General features: G+C 46.9%; 1 protein-coding gene across 1 annotated transcript in view; it reads left to right on the top strand.

The window, feature by feature from the left end:
* MSN (moesin) overlaps positions 1-21900 on the top strand; it is a 66813-nt gene that overhangs the window by 19292 nt on the left and 25621 nt on the right. The window contains exon 2 of the mRNA XM_063313782.1: positions 11470-11553. Within this exon, the coding sequence (XP_063169852.1) occupies positions 11470-11553 (84 nt within the window). The remainder of the gene's footprint in view (positions 1-11469; positions 11554-21900) is intronic.

Genomic DNA, 21900 nt, shown 5'->3' with positions numbered 1-21900 from the left:
ATTTTCCCAGTCCTGGAATTTTGAGGGCACTCTTGCTAAACAGCTTCCATGGTGGATGGGGTCCATCATAAAATACCAACCCCCCTGCCCCCTTTGTTATCAACCCGGGTTTAACTTTGACTTTTTCTTTTTCTGGCAGATGAACTTTGTCTCCATGGAACAGCTACCACCATTTTGATTTTCTGAGAATGCTTCTGTGGGTTTCAATATTGCTGGAGGGTGGTGATTTTCTTTGCAGTTTTCCAGAAAACTTTTTTACAGTAAATGAAAGGGATTGTGGGATTTTTTTTTTTTTTTTTTTGCTAAAGCAGGTAGGTCAGGGAGCTTGGCTGGTGCCATAGCAAATGTCCAAAGATACCACACGGGGGATCCAAGCCCTAGTACCTAGCCTATAATAACAGGAAGGGATACTATCTCTCACTTCTATCCATTGCCCATGGAAATTTCAGCCAAGCAAAAGCCATTAATATTGGCAAGGCTAATGGAGCGCTGGCCCTGGTTTGCAGAAGTGGGTGGGTTTGAGCTATTTTTTTCTTGAGTAAATTGGGAGGTCTGCTCTGTTTTTATATGTATTCTTCAGCAGCTTGGGACAGGTTCCTTAGCAGTAAAAGAACAAAGTGATTTCTGATAAAAGTTGGCCTATTCTGTTCGCAGGGAGGCTAGCAAAGTCTTGAGATTGTTCTGCAGTGGGTTGAGGTAGGTAAGAATGGTTAATACTAGAAGGCACTTCTGGTTAAGTGTGCCCTGCATCTTTTCTGACAAGACCCTGTGAGACTCCTCCTTGCTCCCTCATGCACATGGGTAGTTTGTGAGAAATGCTCCTGCTGCTGAAGGTTTTTCATCATTCAGGAATTATTTTGATATTCAAGGGCAAACTAATATCCTTGGCTAGGTGAACTGTGCTATAACTGAACAGGCCTTGTTTCCTTCTTTCCATGCATTTAAGCTGCAGATGACGGCTTTAAAAAGCAATTTGGTCAAAGAAGGAAGTTTTTAAGAGGGCAGGCACCATCATGGAAAAGCTCTTGGGACAGTCTTAAAAATACACACAGCAGAGACCAGAATCTGGGTGGGGCACATCTGATACAGCTCATCGGGTTGGTGAATAACCGCCAAGAAGTCAGATTGCTCAGAAAACCGATGGTTGAGTCGTTGGGCCTGCCCAGACGATGAGGTCTGCTCCAAATATATCTTTGGCCAGAAATGGTCATCTCGGGCAGGCCTCTCACCCAGCTCCTTTCAGCATGATCGGTTCCGACTCTGCCTGCTGATGGTGTCAAAGGGGAGGGGACCTTTTGCAAGCTAGGGGCGCCCTTGTGTTCGGTGGAGGGCTACTTCGGAGGAAAGGAAGTCTTGCACTCAATGCTCCTGCAGCCCAAATTTGCCCCGCCCCAATGCAGCTTTCGCTGCAAGCAGGGCCAAGAGGCAGGAGGGACCGAGCAGTGGCAAATCCTGGACTCTGGTCACCTCTTGGGCTGCAGGTGGGGGTTCAGGGGCTGAACTCGTAGCAGAGGGACTCAGGCTGTAGTTCCCCTCGCCCATAGAAGCTCCCTGGGAGACATTGGGCCAGCCTGCCTCACGCTGAGCTCTTAAATGAAGGGAGGTCTCTCTCTCCCTGCCTCTGCCTCGGCCTGAACCCTCGGCTGCACAGGGCTCCCAAGGGAGTAAATCCCAACTCCTCAAGGTGCACCGAAGCGGTGGAGACGGGTTTTGTTTGGACATGTAATCCTTCTGCCTATAATGGCTTTAATGCAGTTGTCTGTGCAGCAGCTTGCAAGTAACATGTTCGATTCCTGAAAATTTTCATTTTCTGGCAGTTTGATGATGTCATTGGGGGGAGGTCAGATGTCATTTCAAAGACCTGGTGCTTTCTGACTACATTTACATATCATATTAAGCTATAATGTGGTTTGTTTAGCTGTAGTCTAGCATGTCATATGAATCTAGCCAATGTTTATCAATCATCGCTTATGGTTTATTCAGCTGATCGTCATATATCCACTATACAGTAGTGAAGCGATATCGTAGCACAATGGTTTCTAAGCCATCATTCAAGGCCTAGTGTGTTGTGCAGGCTCCATCAATTATAGTTGAATTCAATAAACAGTGATTGCCCAATCCTGAGCTTGTTGTGGCTCTAGGAAATGTATTAGCAAAATGGGACCATTGGCTTTCTCAGACGGTTCTCTGTCTCTTAATCTCAAGCCCAAAGCATCTGTGAGCAGCAGCATTATCGCCCGAAGCAGTTACAGGGAAACCAGGGGCAGGGCGGGGCTGGAAGCCTTTCGTTGCAAACGAGGCGGTGGCAGAAATAGCAGAGCCACTGGCTTTCCTGACTCAAAGGATGGCGTGTCCCTGAGAGGGCCCTTCAGTCCTTTGAGGTTGGCAGATGTTAGAGGACTGGATCCTGCTGGGTTGCCACGTGCTCGCTTCTAGGGAGAGCTGCCATCAGAAGTGGGTCTGGTCAGATGAGACCAGAATTTTTTTATTGGGACTGATGGGCAGCCAATTAGAGAAGGCTCACAAAGGGCTGGTTTTGTGCAGAGAGGCGATTAGACGCACAACAGTAGAGAAATAACCCTCAATGGAGGGTTGGATCGTGAAGATGGCGGAATTTGCAGAAATGGCAAAATTGGCCTGTCTGATCAGGGGTAAAACAACAAGCACTTTTATACAAGACTGGAAACCCTTTATGGACTTTTTGCTGAAAATAGAAAAAAACGGGTTGGTGATTTTTGGATTTGCTGATTAAAAAGGGTTGAATATGAGAAGAAGGGAGTTATGTAACCTTAAAGAGGGAAGAGAGACAATAAATTTGTTTGTAATGGCTGTAAAGAAGATCAGACGTCGCTTCTTTAAATGTCTTTTTCCTTTTCATTTCTCTCTACTGCTTTTTGCACTTTTTCTTTTTTCTTTTTTCTTTTTTTAACTGTTCTTCATATATTTTTTCATGTTTATCTTTCATTCATGTAAAAATCTTTAATAAAAATTATTTTTTAAAAAAAAGTGGGCCCTGGTTTGCAAAGCAGAAGAAGAGCGATGGGTGACAACATTGGGGTGCCTAAAAGTAAATTCCCTCTGCCTATTGGGGGCTTTTCTCCTGTTGGCAGACAGGTTGGCTGGGTTGCAGCATAACCTGCCATCTTCAGCATCGCTCTGGAAGCTTCTCACTTAAGCAGGTGCCCCCCCAGACATCACATTCTCCTTCCCCATGCCTGAAGGATCCTGCCAGGAAGCCTGTTTTTGGGGCAGTGCAACTAAGAGTGTAGAAAGGGCCTCGAATGAGAGGAAGGTGCTCAATGGCCACTTGGCTCTAACCAGAGGGATGCCTTAGCGATGGATGAGTGTGCAGAGCCCTTTCTTCATGAATGAAGTGCTAAAAATATGCAGCAGCTTACTGAGTATTTCCCTCTGCTGCTTTGGGGGAAGGCGTCTTTGAACAGGATGCTTGCGGCTTCCTGTTCAGCGGGCAGACCTGCCCTCTCTCTCAACCGTTCGGCTCTAGCAGAAGGCGGACTTTGGGTGGAACAGGCTCTTTGGAACAAATTCATTGAGGTTTGGGGATGCTACCTTCCCTAGGTCAGCTGCCCTTTTGCTGGCCCAGGGTGGTTCACACCAGGGCAACCCTTTCTGATGGCTTTTGCAGCTGTATTTAACTGCGCCCTCTGCTAACTTGGAACAAATCTCTAACTGCTGAGGGGTAAGGCCTCAAACTGTATCTAAAGTCGTGAATCTGCTCCACCTTTTGCTCCACCGTTCCCGTCATGTCCAGAGAAGAACGGCCAAGAGAAGTGAAAGCAACTGATGCTTTGCAAGTTAGCAAGCGCAGCTAATAAAGACAGTGACAAGGATGGCACCAGGTTCATTACACTCGCCAAACCATGTTTTATCCTTGTAAGAAAAGTAGAGAGGGTGAGGCTGCATATATTTTCCAAGGCAAGGGATTCTACAACCCAGGTGATAACGGGTCTTTGGTCCCAGAACATATTTGAGATAAAGGCAGAACTTTCCAGGTGACCATTTTGGGGAGTCACAGGGATGTTTCTGCTCCCAAATCTTTCAAGGCTTTATCTTGGATGGCACTCCAAAAGGGATTGGGACCAGGAGGGTTGGCTGAAGCTGCTTTGCCTCTTCAAAGCCCTGGCCTGCCCCCTGAAGCCCCACGTATTTGGTCCTACCTTCTCTAGGGTGCTTCCGGCCTTAAAAGGGGTCCCTGCAGGCTGTAGGATCTGATCTCCTGGCCTTGGTGCTAGCAGCTGGCACAGTCGAGAGGCGTCCTGCCTTCTGAGATCCTGGCCTTGCCCTGCCCTTGTACAGTGGCATCCTGCCTTGGTGGAGGCATTGGGCAGCTCCTTTGCAGGGAGGGTTAACTCAAAGGATGTGCCAGAGTTGCCCTTCTGGGAAAGAATTTCTGCTGCAACCTCCCAAACAGAACGGCGGGAGGGTCTCTCTCTCTCTCTGGGGGGGATTTCGGCAGGAGTCCTTCCTGGTCCACAGGGCAATCAATTGGCCGTTGCGGTGTGGGGCATTTTCTCCCCCAGCATGGATCCTATGGCATGGCCATAGAGCACTTCTCCCAGTCAGAAGCAAATCTCGGAAGAAGCTTCAGAAAGGAAAACCAGGAAGCCTGATGGCTTCTGAAGTTCAGCTACACAATCGCCCCTTAAGAGGTTTTCCCTCTTTCTGAAACAGAGTCAGGTGAGCAAAGGGGGTTCGGGAAGAGCTTGACTCTGTGTCTTAATCCAGAACGGCTGTGGATTTAGGCTGCCTTCAGGCTTCAGTAAATGCCACTGCACTGCTTATCAAGAGGGCCAGTTCACAAATGATTTGGTGAGCTGGCAACCATGGTTTCATTTTATGTTGGGTGTTTTTCTCTGGCTGTCCTCTTGGAACAAACTAAGTGTGGGTTCCTGATTTGCACCGGAGGCTGAACAGACCACAGAGCCATTTGCAATTTGTTATTTGCAGAGAAGCTGGTACATTAATTGAAGCTGCATGTTCTTGGTTCAGGCTTTAAAGAGAGATGTAGGGGCCATTTTAGCCATTTTAGGCATGACTAAAATACATGTGAGCACTTTTATGCTTCAATGAGCTGGGGAGATGCACCCTTTTTCTTTGCACTCTTTTGTGAGCACAGAAGTGGTGTTTTGCTAATCCTAGCTAGTGTGTGGCTGGAATTCAGCCAGGGTGAGGAACATCTCTTTGAAATACATAATTTCTATCCTGGTTTTCTGCCCGCTGGACTACAGATGGCTGTAGGGCCGACCTGTGATTAATCATTTCAGTCCTGCTCTCTCAATGGCAAGGTCCTGCCAATTGGTGTTGGCAGCGCAAGCAAATACTCCTTGACCATGCGGAGGAAGAAGGAGGGAGCCGGTCTTCAATACTGAGGAACTTGCAGGGAGAAGTCCAGCTCCCGTCCTGAACCATCAGCTCTCTTCTACTCAGCTGCTAGGAGAGACCCGGCTACCTGGGCTGGAAATCTCAGGATTCATTCCAGGTGGAAGGTGAGGCGTGTTTGCGCCCCCGGGAGCAGGGCCATAAAGTCCGGGAGTGCCTTCTGCTTCTGATTAGCTTACGGATATGAAAAGGCCTCTTTCACAGAAGCTCTGCTTTAATTAAATGTAATCCTTCAGCACTTGCAAGCATTTGCCTGTTACCAGGGTTGGGATTTTCCTCTGGCATGTAAAATGCCAAGAGCGGTAATAAAGAAGGGGAGTGGTTGCAAGAGTCTACTGGAGATGGGCAGCCAATAAATTCAAATCAATAAACTAGAAAGGCAGCCACATCTCTAGAGACACATCTTGGAATGGGAGATTCCTGCTCTTCCAGGGAAGCCGGTAGGAGGAAGCTCCCCTACCCTCCGCGGGGAGGCGGATGGCCCCGCCCCGGAAGCACTTCCAGGCTTCGTTGCTGGACTACTTGCTCCTCTGGAGGGACCCTGGTCTGGGATGGCTAGGCTGGGGCACGTCCCAGTGTGTCTTCTGGCTGCAAGCTGTACTTCGACAAAGGGAGCGGTTAGGCGCACACTTGCGTGGCGGTTCACTGTGGTCTTCTTCCTGTTGTCCCACTTGATGGGGTTTGGGCCAGTGGGGCAAGGGGGAGTTACGACCTGGTCTGGCCAGAATTCTGCCTCCAAAGCAGCCAACAAAATGCTTCGGGGGAACTCAGGAACAATCTTTTTGTCTGAATGTTTGGTGTTTTGAGGCAACCTGCTCATGGAGGTTCTGGCTTGCCGCGGATTGGCCACAGTGGTTTTCAATTTATCTTAGCTGGGGCGTATCAGTCCAGGGCATGGCAGAGATTTCCACAGACTTTATTTTGCCAGAAACCTTTTTGATTCCATTGAACAAACTGCTCATCAGGACTGGTGCTTTCTTCATTCCATCCAGACACGCCCCACTTGCAATAAATCATGCCTTCCCTTCTTTCTGAACATACGTCTGCACATTCTCCAAAGTTCCCTTGGGTGTGGCTTTTGGGCTTGATCATGAAGGTTCATCTCAAACCGATGATGACACTCATGGGATGCTCATTGGCGTCTGGTACAAACTAGGAAAGTGCCGCGCTTATCACAGCATTACGTTATTTGGGTTCCAAAGAGCCCTGTAAAGGGAAATTTGGACTGAAGCTATACGGCGTTACCTGCAGAGCAGTAGAGTGGTGGGAAGCATAATTTGAAGTAGACTTAATGTGCTTTTGCTTCTGCCATTTGTGACCTGAAATTTGCTTAGATACAACAAAAGGGAGTGAAAAACACTTTTAAGGCCCCTGTACAAATAGGCTTAAGAGATAGTGGTATCAGGCACCAATGGAATTTTTGCATGGTCCAAATAGTTCCGACTAAGAAGTTCTTGGGTTGGGTGTGCAGCGAGGGAAAGGTGCCTTCCATAAGTGTGCAAGTCTGCATATGAAGGAGCCTCTGGTGCTCTCCTGCTCCCATGTGAAGCAAAAGCTGTTCTGACCCGTGAGACTGATGTGAAGGAGCTGTCTCACAGCGGTGCTTCCCTTGCCAGCCGGAAGCATTGAAGCATTATTCTAGAAAACATCTGCACTTGCAGAAAGCAGGCAGGCAATAGCACTTGCTTACCTACAAGAACTGGGAAGGCATGTTTTGGTTTTTCCTGTTGCTGTTGTCATAGACCAGCCTCCCCCAGCCTGGGTGCCCTCCAGGTATGTGGGCTGCAGTTCCCAGAATTCACCAACCCACCTGGCCAGTGCTGAGAATTCTGGGAGTTGACATCTGCGCATCTAGAAGGCATCCAGGTCTCCTTTCATACAGTGTACATTTAAAGTTGGTGATGAGTGTACCCTGGAAGTTTACAGGCTTCTTAAAAACTCTGTTGGCTTCATGATATGTTGGCGGGGGGGGGGGGGGAACCAAAGGTTGTGTCCGTTTCATGGAAGATCTGGTAGTGCCTCTTAGACTGCAGTAAGGCAGTATTAATTAGCCATGGTGTATTATATATTGGCTGAGGGTCAGAGAAACTTTAAATCATAAACAGTGATCATGCAACATGGTTGGCAAAATGTGTGAGAATGGAGCCTGTATTCTCTCTAGGCCTAGGAGGGTGAGTTGGTGGGTCGATGCCAACATGTGCTCTGAATTAAAAGCAGTTTGCACTGCAAAGGCCCTGCTTTTAATTGGGGACAAACTCCGGTCTTCCTTAAGTCTTACACTTTCCCAGTACTGCCAAATAAAAGGCCTCGCTTGAGCTTCTCTTCCTTAGGGGTCTTCTTTTATAGTGCACCTGCTTGAACTAAATGCTTTTCTACCTGCAGAAAATGAGAGATAAATTGTGGGTTTAAAAAGCCAGAGGGGTAACTTCTGGCCATGCTGCAACTCGCCCTATGAGAATAACATAGATTGTGTTTTTGAATGCCATAAGTCCTGGCATGTTAATTTAGAGTGCTTTGATGCCATAGGACACCCAGCACAGATAATAGGATGTGGCTTTCTCAGCATCTACCCTGGTTTTCTGGGAGAGGTGGCTGTTTTAGAAAACCTTTGAAAAGGGCCAGAGATATTTCTGGAAACTTTTGTGGCTTATGAACAATAACTGGAGCTTGGATCGGGCCTGGGTTTCCAAGTATGACCTTGAGCCGTGTTTCTCAGCCTCAGCAGCTTCAAGATGTCTGCACCTTAAAGCATCTTCAGAATTCTGGGAGTTGAAGTCCACACATCTTGAAGTAGTTGAGGTTGAGAAACACTAATCTAGACTATATGTACCAATTAGGTCCTGAAACCTTTGATCCTTCTGGAAGTTGCCACCAAATTGTGATTTTTAACCTGAGAGAAGGGAGACATATTAAACTGCATGGGAAATTACTATACTAACTATACTTAATTTGATTCAGTTTAGATTTGTTGATTTTTTTTTTTGTTCTGGTTCCATTCAGTTTTGTCCAACTGCAGTTTGTAGAGCATCTACCTGTAAGGTAGACCCAGAATGCGAGAGAACAGGGCACGGTGGTTTCCCTAAGGCAGTGGGTTCACGCATCATGCCAAGCCCTAACTCCATTTGGTTTTAACAAAGAGAGTTGACTTTCTAGCTTAGCATGTTGGATGAATTCAGCCCACTGTGAATTCTTCAATAAGCCCAATTTAACCAAACCATGATTTATCACAGCTCACCAGACCAGATCACTTTTCTTTAGCAGTGGCTAGAATTGAGCCAGCCATCTTTCAGTTAATTATTTAATTCTTTAAACAGCAGGATGCTTAATGTGGGTCTTTGCAGGGGATGGGTGGGGGAAAACAATGTCATGAACATAATAATGTAATAATGCAAATAGAACAAATTACAGGATCACAACTGACCTGTTTTACATAATTCATGACATTTGTGCATTTTACAATGTATAATTTCAACTGTTATGGCTGCCCACTTGTGCCCATGCTGTGATGTCTTCTGCTTGGACACCTCTGATGCTTAGGTAGCAGAAAATTTCTTCTGTAATTTTGGCAACCAAGTTCTGCAAGTGGAGCTCTCCGGTGCATTAGGCACAATAACAACTGCTGGCCTTTGGGCGGCTGCCGTGTTTGGAGAACTGAATGGCTCACTAATTTCTGGGCTGTTCCACCCCACCCCACCCCCGCTGTTGTCCTGCACAAGCCCTTTTCTTCCAGGGTTTCAGGAGGGAGGGTTCTTTTTGGTTCTTTATAGAAGTACAAGGGCCATCTGTCTGGAGAAGGCAGGCAGATGCCAACAGAGGCTGCATTTTACTTTACCAGATGGATCAAACTGAGCCAAGAATCCAGCGACAACCTTTTGTGTTGATTGCCAGGACTGGAGAAGAAGGCATGACAGCACCCCTCTTTCCCCTTTCTCCCCTTCAGCCCCCCTTGGTCTCAGTGTTGGAGATCATGCCACCCCCTTGGCTCAGCTTTTCCTGCAAGGGAACAGGTTACTATCTCTGCCTTCATCGGAGGGAAGCCCCACCCCCCGTCTCCCTGGGAAAAGCTCTTTACTCAGGAATGGAGAGATTCTGGGCTTTCGTACAGAGATGCCCGTAGTAAAGCTGGGCTCCCAGGGGGCCACAGCTCCTTGGTGCTTGCCAGCTTCTGCCTTGCATTGAGTTTATTTACATATGCACGCACACAGGTATACATAAGCTACAATGTTTAAATAGCAATGGAAAATTGGCATTCTGAAGAGGAAAACACCAGCTTTCAGCACTGCCCTATTTCCAGGAATGCCTGAGTCTCCTAAGGCCCCGGAGACATTTGTGGAAACCAATCCATGCTTGGTTTGGAAGTCTGCTCCTCTGCCCAGAAAGAAGAGGAAAGGAAGTGGAGCTGGAGCAGCGGCTTTGAATGTGGGCTGGGGAAACTTGGGTTCAAACCCACCCTCAGTCGTAGATGCTTCCTAGGAAGCCATGAACCAGGCACGCCTCTCTGCATGTTGACCTCTCAGGGTGGTGGTTGTGGGGAAACACTGGAGGGGGGAAAGCTATGTATGCCACCTTGAGCTCTTGATAGGAGAGACAGAAATCTGACAATATCTGGGTGAGCTGGGAAGAAATAGCTCAGGAGAGCGAATTCTGACACATTCTCAGTGTTCCCAGTGGCTCCAAAAAAGGTTGGAGACTGCAGGAAGGTAAGGTACCTTGGGTGTGCATTCTAAAATAGCATTACCGGAGAAGCTAGGTGCAAGCGTTGGCTTAGAGTTTAGGATATCTTTCGGAGCCTGGCACCCTCCAGATGTGTTGGGATATTGGACTCCAAACAGCTGGGGGGGTGAGGAGTCTCAAAAATGGCTGGATTTAACTGCAAGGGGCCTGGCTTCTTGTGCAATTGCTTGGAGTGTCTTTTCTGTTTTCCTTTTCACCGGAATAGAACCATGGAGTGGTGGGAAGAAATCTCTGCTTTAGGACTTCTACCAGGCAGAGGAAGTTCAGCCCTCCTTTCGAAATGGCAAGAAGGCTTGATTTCATGACTATTTAGGGTTATAATGCTAGAGGAAAACAGCATATCTAAGAAGGACCTTCTGCAGAACTGTCACTTCCAAAATATACGATTTGTTAATTCTGGTGCCTGATGCTATTAAAGCCTAGCTTTTCAATCAAACTCTGCACAGTCTTTCAGATTACAATGCACATCCTTATATTGCTGTAAATATTTAATTGCACAATTTGAATTTTGTATAAACATGAAAAGTGTTTGGGCGGCTGGGTGGGCTGTCCTATGGAAATTGCATTGGAAATAATCTGAGGCTTGATTGTCCTTGGAGAGTCATTAGAAAGAAAAGAGGCCAGAGAAACCTCTGCATTTGCACATTGGAAGCTTAGGTGCCACCTAGTGAACAGCCTTTTAGTTAAGTTAATGGGCTGCCCCACAGATGTGTTAGACTTCAAGTCCCTCCCATAATCCTCACATTGTTTGGCTTGGTGATTGGGAAGTATGGAAGGTGAAATCATGTCTGGAAGGACTTAGTGGGGTAAGTTGCTCTGCTTGATCATCGTGTTATTAAATTTCACCATATATGACTGCCTTGTACTTTGTCCTTCAGGCTGTTTCACTCTTTTGAATTCTCTTCCTTCTAGTACACCAAACCCTTTATTGTAACCTGTGGGGTGAATGTGACCAAAACTTACTGGCAGACTGTGGGTGCCATTGTTTCCCCCTATTTTTCAACCCCAAACCACACCTAATCAGGATGTAAGGCTTACACAGGTAAAACAGTCTTTAAAAATCCTGCCCCTTGAAAGATGTGAAAAAGAACTTGGAAACATTGTCTTTGCCTAATTTTGTGAAATTCTCAGCCTGCCTCCTGGAGAAAATAAGCAGTCATAAGTCTGGATCCCAACCAGCCCCAGATTACCTAGTTGTCACTCTTGCACTACATTTCCATTGGGCCTTTGATGGTGTTCCCCCATTTTTAGTTAAGGGGTTGTCTTGTGGCTGAGACTATTCTGTGTTTTATGTGGTATCCTGGAGTTTTAATTGGTTTTTCTTTTTAATTCCAGATTAGTGTGCGAGTGACCACCATGGATGCTGAGCTGGAATTTGCCATTCAGCCCAATACTACAGGGAAGCAGCTCTTTGACCAGGTAAGATTAAGATGACTGGCCAGGAATGAACCGCCTCATTTAAAACACCTTGCTTGGATTGTCCCCCTTGAGTCTGCCCTTGTCAGATCCCCTTGGGAGTCCTGTGTCCAGTTCTGGGCATCACAGTTCAAAGAGGACAGTGACAAATTGAGTGAATCCAGAGAAGGCAGCTAAGATGATGAGTCTGGAAACAAAGTCCTATGCGGAACAGTTAGGAGGATCTGGGTATGTGTACCAACAGAAGAGCTGACTGAGGAGAGAGATGATAGCAATCTTTATATATCTGAAGGGTTCTCATGCAGAAGAGGGAGCAGCTGTATTCTCGGTCACTCCAGAGGGCACAGCCAGAACCAAGGAACTGAAACTGCAGGGAAAGGAGTTCAGAGGAGGGTTGCTCAAATGGTGGAGGATCTGGAAACCAGATCCTATGGTTAAAGGTTCTGGGTATGTTTAGCCTTCAGGAGAGAAAGTTGAGAGGAGAGATGATAGCAGTCTTCAAATATTGAAAACATTGTTGTGAAGAAGAAGGAGTGAAATTGTTTGCTGCTGCCCCCCGAGGGTAGGGTCAGAGCCAAGGGTTGCAGTTACAGGAAGGAGGTTCAGGGTAGACATCAGGAGGAACATCCTGACTGTAAGATCTGTCAGCCCATGGAATGGGCTGCCATGTTAAGTGGTGAGTTCTCCTTGCTAGAGGTCTTCAAACAGAGGCTTGATACTCATTGGTCGGGGATCCAGCGCTGGATCATTTTGAAAACTTGTTTTTAGGTATGTTGACTGTTTTCCTCCTAGGAGAACTAAATGCAACGAAGAGGTTGTAAATAAGACATTCAACAATTTGTTTCAAGGAATTGGAAAAAATATTCGTCAGAACTTTACCAGTTGCAGCTGACAAGGGATTTTTGTTCAACGTAACCCTTGAATCTAGGCAGAAGGAGAATGCCTCATGTCGGCAGCCCCTTTTAAATTGAACTTGATCTCTGAGATCATTTCCAACTCTCGGATTCTATGATTGTTGTGGTATGCTAAACCCATGTTAATAAAACACAATGGCAGTGTTTGGTTAGTATGCCCAAACAAACATATTACAATCTAATCTAATGGTTCACAACATAGTGGTTGGGTTTTCATAGCATACTGGACCAAAAAACTACCTATTTTGCCCCAGTCTAGCCTGCGTGGAGACCCGGAAGTATAAACTTGAATGTGAACTTGTGTCAAAGTTTCCTAATTCCCTATAGAATAATAGACAAGCCTGTCAGAGCAATCAAATGTGCAATAGGATCCAAGTATCTTTAGCAAATGATCTGCTACAAGGTGATATAGGATGAACTGGGATTTCAGCTGTTTAAGACAAAGCTGCACCAGCCAATACTCTTTTTCCTTCATTCTTTTTCTTTTTCCTTCCTTCCACTGTTGCCCTCTTTCTCCCCCTCCTCTACCATTAAAACCATTGCATTTTTGAGATACAGCTCCCTTCACCCCCAGCCAACACATCTGCTGTATTTTTCTCCGGAATCCTTCTGCTCCGTTCCATTTTGGCCTCCATGGACAGCATATGAATCTGAGTAGAAACTTAGCCATCTATTTTATTGGTAACCGGGAGGTAGCTGCTCTCCAGAGAACTGGGGAATTTGCATGACCGGACCTGAAGGAAGGGTGTCACTGGGAAGGCAATGGCCCACCAACCAGTCTCACAGTGCCACGTGCCACAGAAATCAATGTTCATCCTGTCAAAGAAGCAGGTTGTGAAGCCGTCTGGGGTCTTCTATCCTCAGGAGTGGTGGAAATGTTTCAGGCCCGAGGAGCTCTTCTGCCTCCTATTGTTCACCCAAGGAGGGCTTGAGTCATGCAACTTACCAAGAGAATGTCTGCAAGATCCACAACTTCCCTGAAGACATTTTAGTTGACGTTGTACAAAGCCAGCTCAGAAGAACCTTCCTGCAACTGTGCTCAGTCTCACTTTCAGTCAGCCCCCTTATCAGGTAGAAGAGTGAGATGGGCACCTTTAAATAATGCTAAAACTAGTCGTTAGATTCCTGTTTTTTGTTTGGAGACAGCACTCATGGCACCCCATCCTCCTAGTTTTCCCCACGACAACAGTCCTGTGAGATAGGCTGGGCTGGGAGGATGGGATTGACCCAGAGTCTCCCAGGCAGTGTCCATGGCTGAGGGTGGAGAACCCGGGTCCCCCTGCTCCCAGTCCTTCACCTTCACCAGGCCACCCTCCTGGCTCTTGGGCTGAAGGACTGGCCCAAAGTCGCCTTAGGGGGTTGCTGGGGCCAAGGGGGCCCTTTTTCGCTACACCACATTTCTTGGGTCGCAGTGGGGTTCAAGTGCAGGTAGTCCTTGGGTTACGATGGCAACTGGGACCAGAATTTCTGTTGCTAAGGCAATGTGGTAGTAAAGCGTGATGTCACATGACTGCATTGCTCAGCAATAGCAACCCTGGCAGTCCCAGTTGCTGTCATTAAGCGTGGACCACACGGGTCATTAAGCAAGGACTTCGTGTGACTGCGATGTGGGAATAGGTGCTGAAACTGCGTCCCAGACGAGCAGGTGCTACAGAGTACAGGCAGGTGGGAACGTGCTATGAAGTCTAGATGGGTGGGTGAGTGGTGCAAGCAGGCTCCACGGAGTACGGACAGGCAGGCACTACAGAGTGTGGGCAGGTGGGCATTATGGAGTATGAGATCCCCATGCCATCTGGGGGTTTCTCAGGAGAAAAAGCAGTGGGAGTGGGAGTGACTTACAGGAGTGACTTGCGACCTTCCCTGCTGGGAAGCCATTGACTTTGCCTGTGGGAAGCCGGCAGGGAAGGCCACAAATGGCGATCGCATGATCGTGGGACACTGCAACCGTCCTAATTGCGAGCCAGTTGCCAAGTGCCTGAATCGCGATCACGTGACTGTGGGGATGCTGTGAAGGCCACAACTTTGAGGACCAGTTGTAAGTACCCCTCATTCAGCACTGTTGTAACTTCGAATGGTTGCTGAATGAGTGGTCATTAAGTGAGGACCACCTGTAATATTTATTTCATAATTTATATGCCATCCTTCAAAACCAAATTGGAGAGTAATCTTTCCGCTGGATCAGGGCAGCTTAGCTAAGCAGGACTGAAAATGGAGATCCTAGGGATGAAGGCTGGACTGGGACATTGAGGACCTCCAGGAAAAGGGCAGTGGCAAATCACTTCTGTCCCCTGAGCAAGAAAGTTAGAGGGATGTACCCACTGAAGCCACCTGGAGTTGAGCTTGACTGCAAGGTCAGTCCCTGCCTGGACAATAGAGGAGGTTTGCTCAAAGCCCGTGGAGACTTGTTTTCAGGAAAGAGGCGTAACTGAAAGGAGAACTTTTCACTACTTGCTTCCTGGACATCGTCTGGAGCAGCAGGTGTATCCTTAAGGGATGCACAGGCTACTCCTGGGGTGCAGGTCTAGTCTAGTGTCAGCATCTGAACACACACAGATCTTCCTCTCCCCTCTAGCCATAGATTATTTGGATTGGTGCCAAGAGGCCCTTGTTTACTTCCTATTAGATGACCAATTCATTATCATTTAAACCCATTTTTGTGGGCTACCATCCATTTCAACATGCAAAAAACCAGGGTCTGTGTGCTTTGTAAAATATATTATTTAAAGTTTTTTAGTTACGTTCAAGTTCCCTCTTTGTACGTATGTACGTATGTAAAACTTGGTTTAAAGCGAAGATGGAATAGAACGCAAACACAATAAAGCCTGCATATTCAAAGCCTCTCAAAACTGCATTCATGAGCCTCTGCCACACGCCGTCTCAGGGTCTGTGATAGCACCGAAGTGATGACCACCATTGTAAAGAGTGCAGCGGTCTTCACAGTTAAGTACAGAAATTGAATGCTTAGAGCAACTTAGCATCTTCCCGGTGTATCAGGCTCCTTTCCAGTGGAAGGACACGCCCTGAATAGGAACCGGCCAAAGGAGCGAACAGCCTGTCTTCTGCAGACCCAAAAAGGGCTTTGTGGTACTTAATCGCCTCTCTTTCAGTGGAATGTTGTTCATGCTCGCATTTTTGACTGAGTGCCTCTTCACTTTGGGCTTCCTAAGTATCTGTCATTTCCATAAAGGAAATTCCTCAGTATGTATAAAAGGTAAAGTTTCTTTCAAGTTGAGCTCAACTCCTGGTGACTTTATGGAAAATGTTCCTGGGGTTTCCTCGGCAACAGTGCAGAAGTGGTGTGTCATTGCCTTCTTCTGGGAAGTTATTTCGACTTTTCCGGTCTAGCCACCAGCCCTGGAATTTCCTGGTGTCTCCCATCCAACAGTAACCAGGCCCAACCCTGCTTAGCTTTCCAGCCCAGAGAAGAACAGCTGCCTCTGCTGTAGGCATCTCAGGATGCCAGAGGATGCATATTCATTAGCACTGCCTCCTCTCTCTGGAGTAAGTTTTAATCTGGTTGTTTTTCTCCCAGTTTTTTTCAATATTAGCTTTATTGTTTGGCGTGTAATTTATTGGTTGTGGTATGTGTATTATTTTTAATGGAAAAGCAGGTATAAATGTAATGGATAAATAAAAATAATAAACTATAATACTAGGGGTTTTGAGAACTGGCTTCAGAAAGCCTTTCATAGCTTGCTTTGGTCACTGCCAGCTTCAAGTCTCCCTCTCTCCTGAAGTTTTGCAAGAGAAACCCAGCTGGTCATGTCTTTTTTTCAGAGCCTCAGAGACCTGCAAAAGGAGTTGCTCAAAGTGTGCCCCCTCTCGCAACAATACATGCAGCAGAGGAAAGAGAATGCACACAGCTACCAAGGAAAGCTTGGTTGACTCTGAAAACATACTTACCTTTTTAAAAACCGCTCATTTGGCCCATGCATCAGCCTTAGCTTGGGAACAAAGAGCCATTGCAAGCTCTGTTGTTTCTGTAAGTGATCCTGCTTTGCTTCATTGGAGAAAAGCCACCTAAACTTGTCAGTGGAGGGAGTAATGTTCGAAATTTCTATTGAAACCATGATGCTGGAAATGATAGGATGCTTGCTTGGAACCATAGATCCCAAGGAACTCTTGCTGCTTTGGATCCAGTGCCTAACCTGGGATGCCTTTCTAGGTTGGTCAAGATGATACTAAATTGCATAGATCATTGTTCAAACGTGGAGCATTTCCCATGTAAGTCAGTGTCCCACAAAGGAGAGATCTGGAGTAGAAATACTTTAGCTGCTCCTCCCTGTGGCTCCCTCTTTTAAAGTGCCAGGTTGCCTCCAGCTGTTTCTGGGAAAGAGCCTGGCCTGAGACTGGACAGCAGTGTGGCTTGGCTCAAGGGAGGCCTTGGTGGGAAGCCTGGAGGATGAAGAGAGGGAGCCTCAGGGGATGGTGGGTTGCCATCTTCAGAGGAAGGGCCAGGGATCCTGGAAGCTGCTTTTACCAGGCCTTAGATAAAGCATCTAATCTGCTCTTTTTCTAATGTAGCCCTGGAATTCAACAACTGTCTCTGGACAATTGCAAGAGGAGGAAGTTGATTTGCAAAGGAAATAACCCATTCAGCTCTGGCCGCAAAGGGAAATCAGAGTAATTGTTCCATACTTTATTTTTGTTGCCTGACTGAATGTTGCAGCTTGCCCAGCCTGCCCTCTCGTAAAAAAAGAAAAACAGCTTGACTGACTATTCTCACCCCCTTCTGCCCCTCCCTCCAAGTGCCAATTCTTGTCATAGCCTAGTTTTGACTCTGCAGCTCTGCCTAGCAAGCGTTTTAATAACAGTATGTACGGCTAACCCTCGAAATGACTCTTTTGAAGTTAGAGCCAGTCAGTAAGTAAAGTTTATTGTTGTAACCACAGGTCATAACATACGTTAGAGTGAGTGAAGCATCTTTTTCAGCAGTCAAAATGCAGCCTCTCTCCAATTTTCTTGCAATAAGAATCCCACCCCACCCCTCTTTATCACTCAAGTTGCTTTGCATCTGAGGTGATGTTCAAATGTTGGCTCGGACCCTGTGATTGCTTTTACTGTGTGAACGTGTGATGGTTGCAGCTACTTCTTCAAAAGGTATTAAGTCGTTTTGGGGGTTGCCAGTGAAATGAACAAGCCAGAGGAGTAGGCTATGTCTTTACATCTTGGTGATGGGCGTATGAATGTGCAAAACCTTAAAGTTGCCAGTCTCAGTCAAGTCAAATAAAGGGGACTAAAAGCAATATGCTTCAGGTGCCTTCAGAAATGGGATCTGCACGGTCTCTTCTCTTTTCCCCCTTCCCAGGTATGAATTCTTAAGACTCCTAGACCCCTCTGTTTTTCCAGGGGGCATGGTGTGTATTGTTCCAAGAGCCCTAATCTAATAGGATATTAAAAGGTGGTCAAGAATGTGGCTAAAGCAGAAGAGGGTTGTTTTTTTAGAAAGGGCTTTTCCAAAGTTCATTCACTGGGAATCACATGGCTGGCATCTTTGTGTACTTCTGCCCCCTTTCTGCTGCCCAAATGGATGTCCTTGCAAGTGGGGAGGGGGGAAGGGGAGAGAGCCTAAATCTCAGAGTGGTGTCCCAGGTGATTCAGTTTGCCTACGTTGCCTGATTTGCAAGGGAAACCTCACCAGGGTCAGTGCCGTGTGTCTGTCTGCCATGCTTGCGCAGCTCCCTTTGCCCCAGCTGGGTCTTCCTCCCTCTCTTTGCAGCAGCTCCACGTGGAGTGCCTTACAGCAGCCTGGCCTGGACTTTTCAAGAGTGTGATAACTGGGACAAGGGTCCTTCTGCCCAGAAAAGGGCAAAGAGCCCGAGCTGGTAAATGGTCCCCAGGGCCCGGTGTACTTGCTCTTCCCACTCAAATCAGTTGCCAGCTCCATTTTGAGCTCTTGATTTTGCTGTTCATAGCAGCTCGGCCCAAAGTGGGTTAAGTGCCAAACTGCTCCTTTCATGCTGATTTGACAGTTACTCAGAAGCAAAAGCATGCAAGGAAAAACAAACCACCTTCCTTGTAGGACTGGGAAAATTGTGGCCAGGGGCTGAGCCCGATCTCGAGGTGAAGTTCAGGCAAGCGCTGCTCTGGCTGCCGCTGAAAGTCAGGGCCAGAACAGGTGGCGACGGCTGGCCTCTCGTGGACAGTGGCCTTTGTGATCCATCTGGCCAGTATCAAAGGTGCTGCGCCCATCTCTGCTCCCTCCTTGCACCAGGCTGCCCAAACTGAATTGACATGTTAAAAAGATGCAAGTGAGCTGATGGGCTGGATTAGCAGAGTTTCACTGGATGTTTCCTGGGGACCTCCTCTTGATGGCTTCATTGAAGTTCAAGCCGAGGAAGAGTTAATCCGGGCAGGAAGTGGGGTAGTGTGGATGTCTTTCAAAATTGGAGCACCTCTTAAACCTTGCCAGGGAAGGCCTGAGATGTTTTGCTGCCTGACACGAGGATGGAGCCTGCTCCAGGTAGCGACGCTGGCCAAGCTGGAGTTCAGTCTCCCTGCTGCTGCAGCTGGGCCCCTTGCCTTAATTTTGACCTCTTTGAGAAAGTGCAGACCAGCTTCTTGACTCCCAGAGGCGTCCTTAATGTGGCCCAGCGCTAGAGGCCAGACTGCCCAGAATGGAAGCCAAACCTGGCCACCAGCTCTGTTCTTTGGACTCAAGAGTAACAATTGTAGCTGCTGTCCTTAACTTTCTGGGGCACGTTGAAATCAAAATGGTGGATTGCCATCACCAGTTGGCTGGGTTCCTGTGCTGTGCCAGCCGGCTACCCTTAGGGGTAGAAAAGCCAGGGAGGCGACTAGGCGGAGGGCCTTGAGCTTCAGAATCAGCTGACCCAGAGAGAGGCAGAGGCTTTGCCAACAAGGGTACCTCCTCCGGGGCTTCAGCGCTCTCCCTTCGGCAGTCTTGGCGGCGACTGTAATAAAGCGCTACGACCCCAGAGGCCGCGTCCCCTGCGGGTCCGGAGAAATGGGCTCCTGGAAGCATATCTTTATTACATAAATTTTATTTACATCTGTATTCTAAGATGCTTCAGCCTTAATTAAAAAAAAAACTCCCCAGCCAAACATGGATTTTATATGAAATATACCCCAGCAACCAGAAACCCTGAAATTACCTATGCAGAATTTTGGTTTTTTTGCAATTCGGGTGTGCCGTATCAGTTTTTAAGCAAAGGGTCCATGGCCTGATATTGGCAGTGAGAAGTTGTCCTGTTATGAGGATACTTCTACTGTTCTTAAGTTTATTTTGTCTGATTTCTCATCTCCGGTCATTGTAAAGAAAGGTTTGTCATTGTTGCTCCTTGCCACAAGGCGCAACCATCTATCCTCGCAACAGCCTCAGGGGGCCTGGAGTCTAAGAGCTGGCCGGCCCTGACCCTGGGGGGAGGCAGCTTCTGTGCCCCTGGAGTGGCCGAACGGGAGCAATTCAACTGGCTACCTGTGAGCAAACGCCTGAGTCCGCACAACTTAAGCCCGGATTAAGAAAACACAGTTACTGATGTGAATCAAGCCTTGATTCAGGAACTCTTAGTTGAAAGTCCTGGTTTAACATAACACAGGAATTACAGCCATTTTATTAATACAGGCAGCGTAAATTGAAGTCCTGGATGGGGAAAGTTACAGGAAGTCTGTATTTACCAGCTGGCCCAGATACTCCTAACATGAAGAAGGAAATTGAAGATACCCCTGATTCTTGGGGCGGGGCTAAATTCCTCTGCTGTTCCTGAGGCACCAGTTCCTGAGCTGAGCCAAAGCCATGTCGTCCTTCTGCTGGGGCTGCTGGCTTGCTCCTTCTCTGGCCTCTGGATTGCCTTTGGCAGCGGTTGGCCTTTCAGCGCCTTGCAGAGATACCTTCCTTGTGTGAATAGATGGGAGCTGTCTCCATCCGCACCATCTGGACTGTCTCCTTCCAGCGCCGCATCTAATCTGCATCGCGGCTGGGGGGTGAATGGAGGTGTTTGTCCATCGCTCAGAAAGCATCCAGACAGTGCCAGGTTGCTGTATTGTCAGGGTCTAAATTTAAACTCTTTTGCATTTATGGTTTGTTGGTTTTAAAAAATCAGACAGTGTAAAAACCTGTCTAAATAGTAAAGGATAACTATTCTAATTTTTAAAGACAGTCATTTGATTGCTTTTAAGATACGCCTTGACCAGCTTTTAAAGTATGTATTGACTTATATTACAGTACACTTTTGGGCATTTCTTGATACAGCATTCTGTATTGTCTTTCCCTGTCTGTTATTTTTTTCCATTGGCACCAATAGAAAAAAATACAAACCCTTAGGAAATACAACTATCATTTTGGTCAGCGGTAAGAATGTTACATTTGTGCTCCTTTTATCATGCAAATCAAGCCACCTGTAATCTTCTAGTAAAATTGAGGACTTGACTACATATTAGACAGCAAGCATGATATGTAATTTACATAGCAGAATGTAAGAACAAATATTCCTTCAGAATCCAAGGCCTATACTTATCCAAGACTTGAATTGTGCCTGGAAAGGAATCCGTAGCAGAGCCTGTTCAGAGAACTCTGGGTTGGAAGGGACCTTGGAGGTCGTCTAGTCTAACCCCTTGCCCAGTGCTGGAATCCTCATACCATTCTGAATAAATGGCTGTCCAGTCTTTCCTGAGAACCTCCAGTGATGGAGCACCCTCAACTAAAACTTAGTTCAGGTTTGGATCTCTCACTGTAAAACTTCCACCCACTGGTTCTCTTCTTACCCTCATGTGCTGGGGAGAATAAATCTACTCCCTCTTTCCTGTGACATCCATTCATGTGTCGGAAGACTGCTATCATGTCTCCCCTTCACCTTCTCTTCTTTAGGCTAAACAGACCCAGTTCTTCCAACTCCTCTTCATGGGGTTCAACCTCCAAGCCCCTTACCAATGTTGTTCTTCTCTGAGCTCTTTCCAGTTCCTCAGCATCTTTCTTGTATTGTGGTGACCAGAACTAGACCCAGTATTCCAGGTGTGGCCTGACCAGGGCAGTGTAGGGCAATAGTATCACTTCTTGTAATCTTTAGGCAGTAGCCCAGGTTGGGCAACCTTGTATCCTCCAGATGTTTTGGAACCCAAGTTCCATAAGCTAGGACATCAATGATCATGGATTTTGGGGTTATAGTAAACACCTCAAAGGCACCCCATTACATTAGAACAAGTCTCAGCAACCATGATTTCGTTAAGTAGTGCGTATCGAAGTCCTTTAAAAAAAAACCCCAAAGATACATATCTTACAAGATAGCCAAAATCTTGAACAACCTCTGTATTCTCACATGGAACACAGGATATTTGTCTACTACAGGTGCCTGTGGCATCACGTGAGTCATGCTGTGGTGCCTGCTCTTGGAAAAGTGTGAGAATGCCAGTGTGAGAGCGATGTGCTCTCGTGTGAATAACTTCTTCATATATTTTGAACTAAGTAAAACTTCATATG

Source organism: Candoia aspera, chromosome 12 (genome assembly GCF_035149785.1).
Source record: "Candoia aspera isolate rCanAsp1 chromosome 12, rCanAsp1.hap2, whole genome shotgun sequence".
Classification (NCBI taxonomy): domain Eukaryota; kingdom Metazoa; phylum Chordata; class Lepidosauria; order Squamata; family Boidae; genus Candoia; species Candoia aspera.
This window is presented reverse-complemented; position numbering and strand designations above follow the sequence as displayed.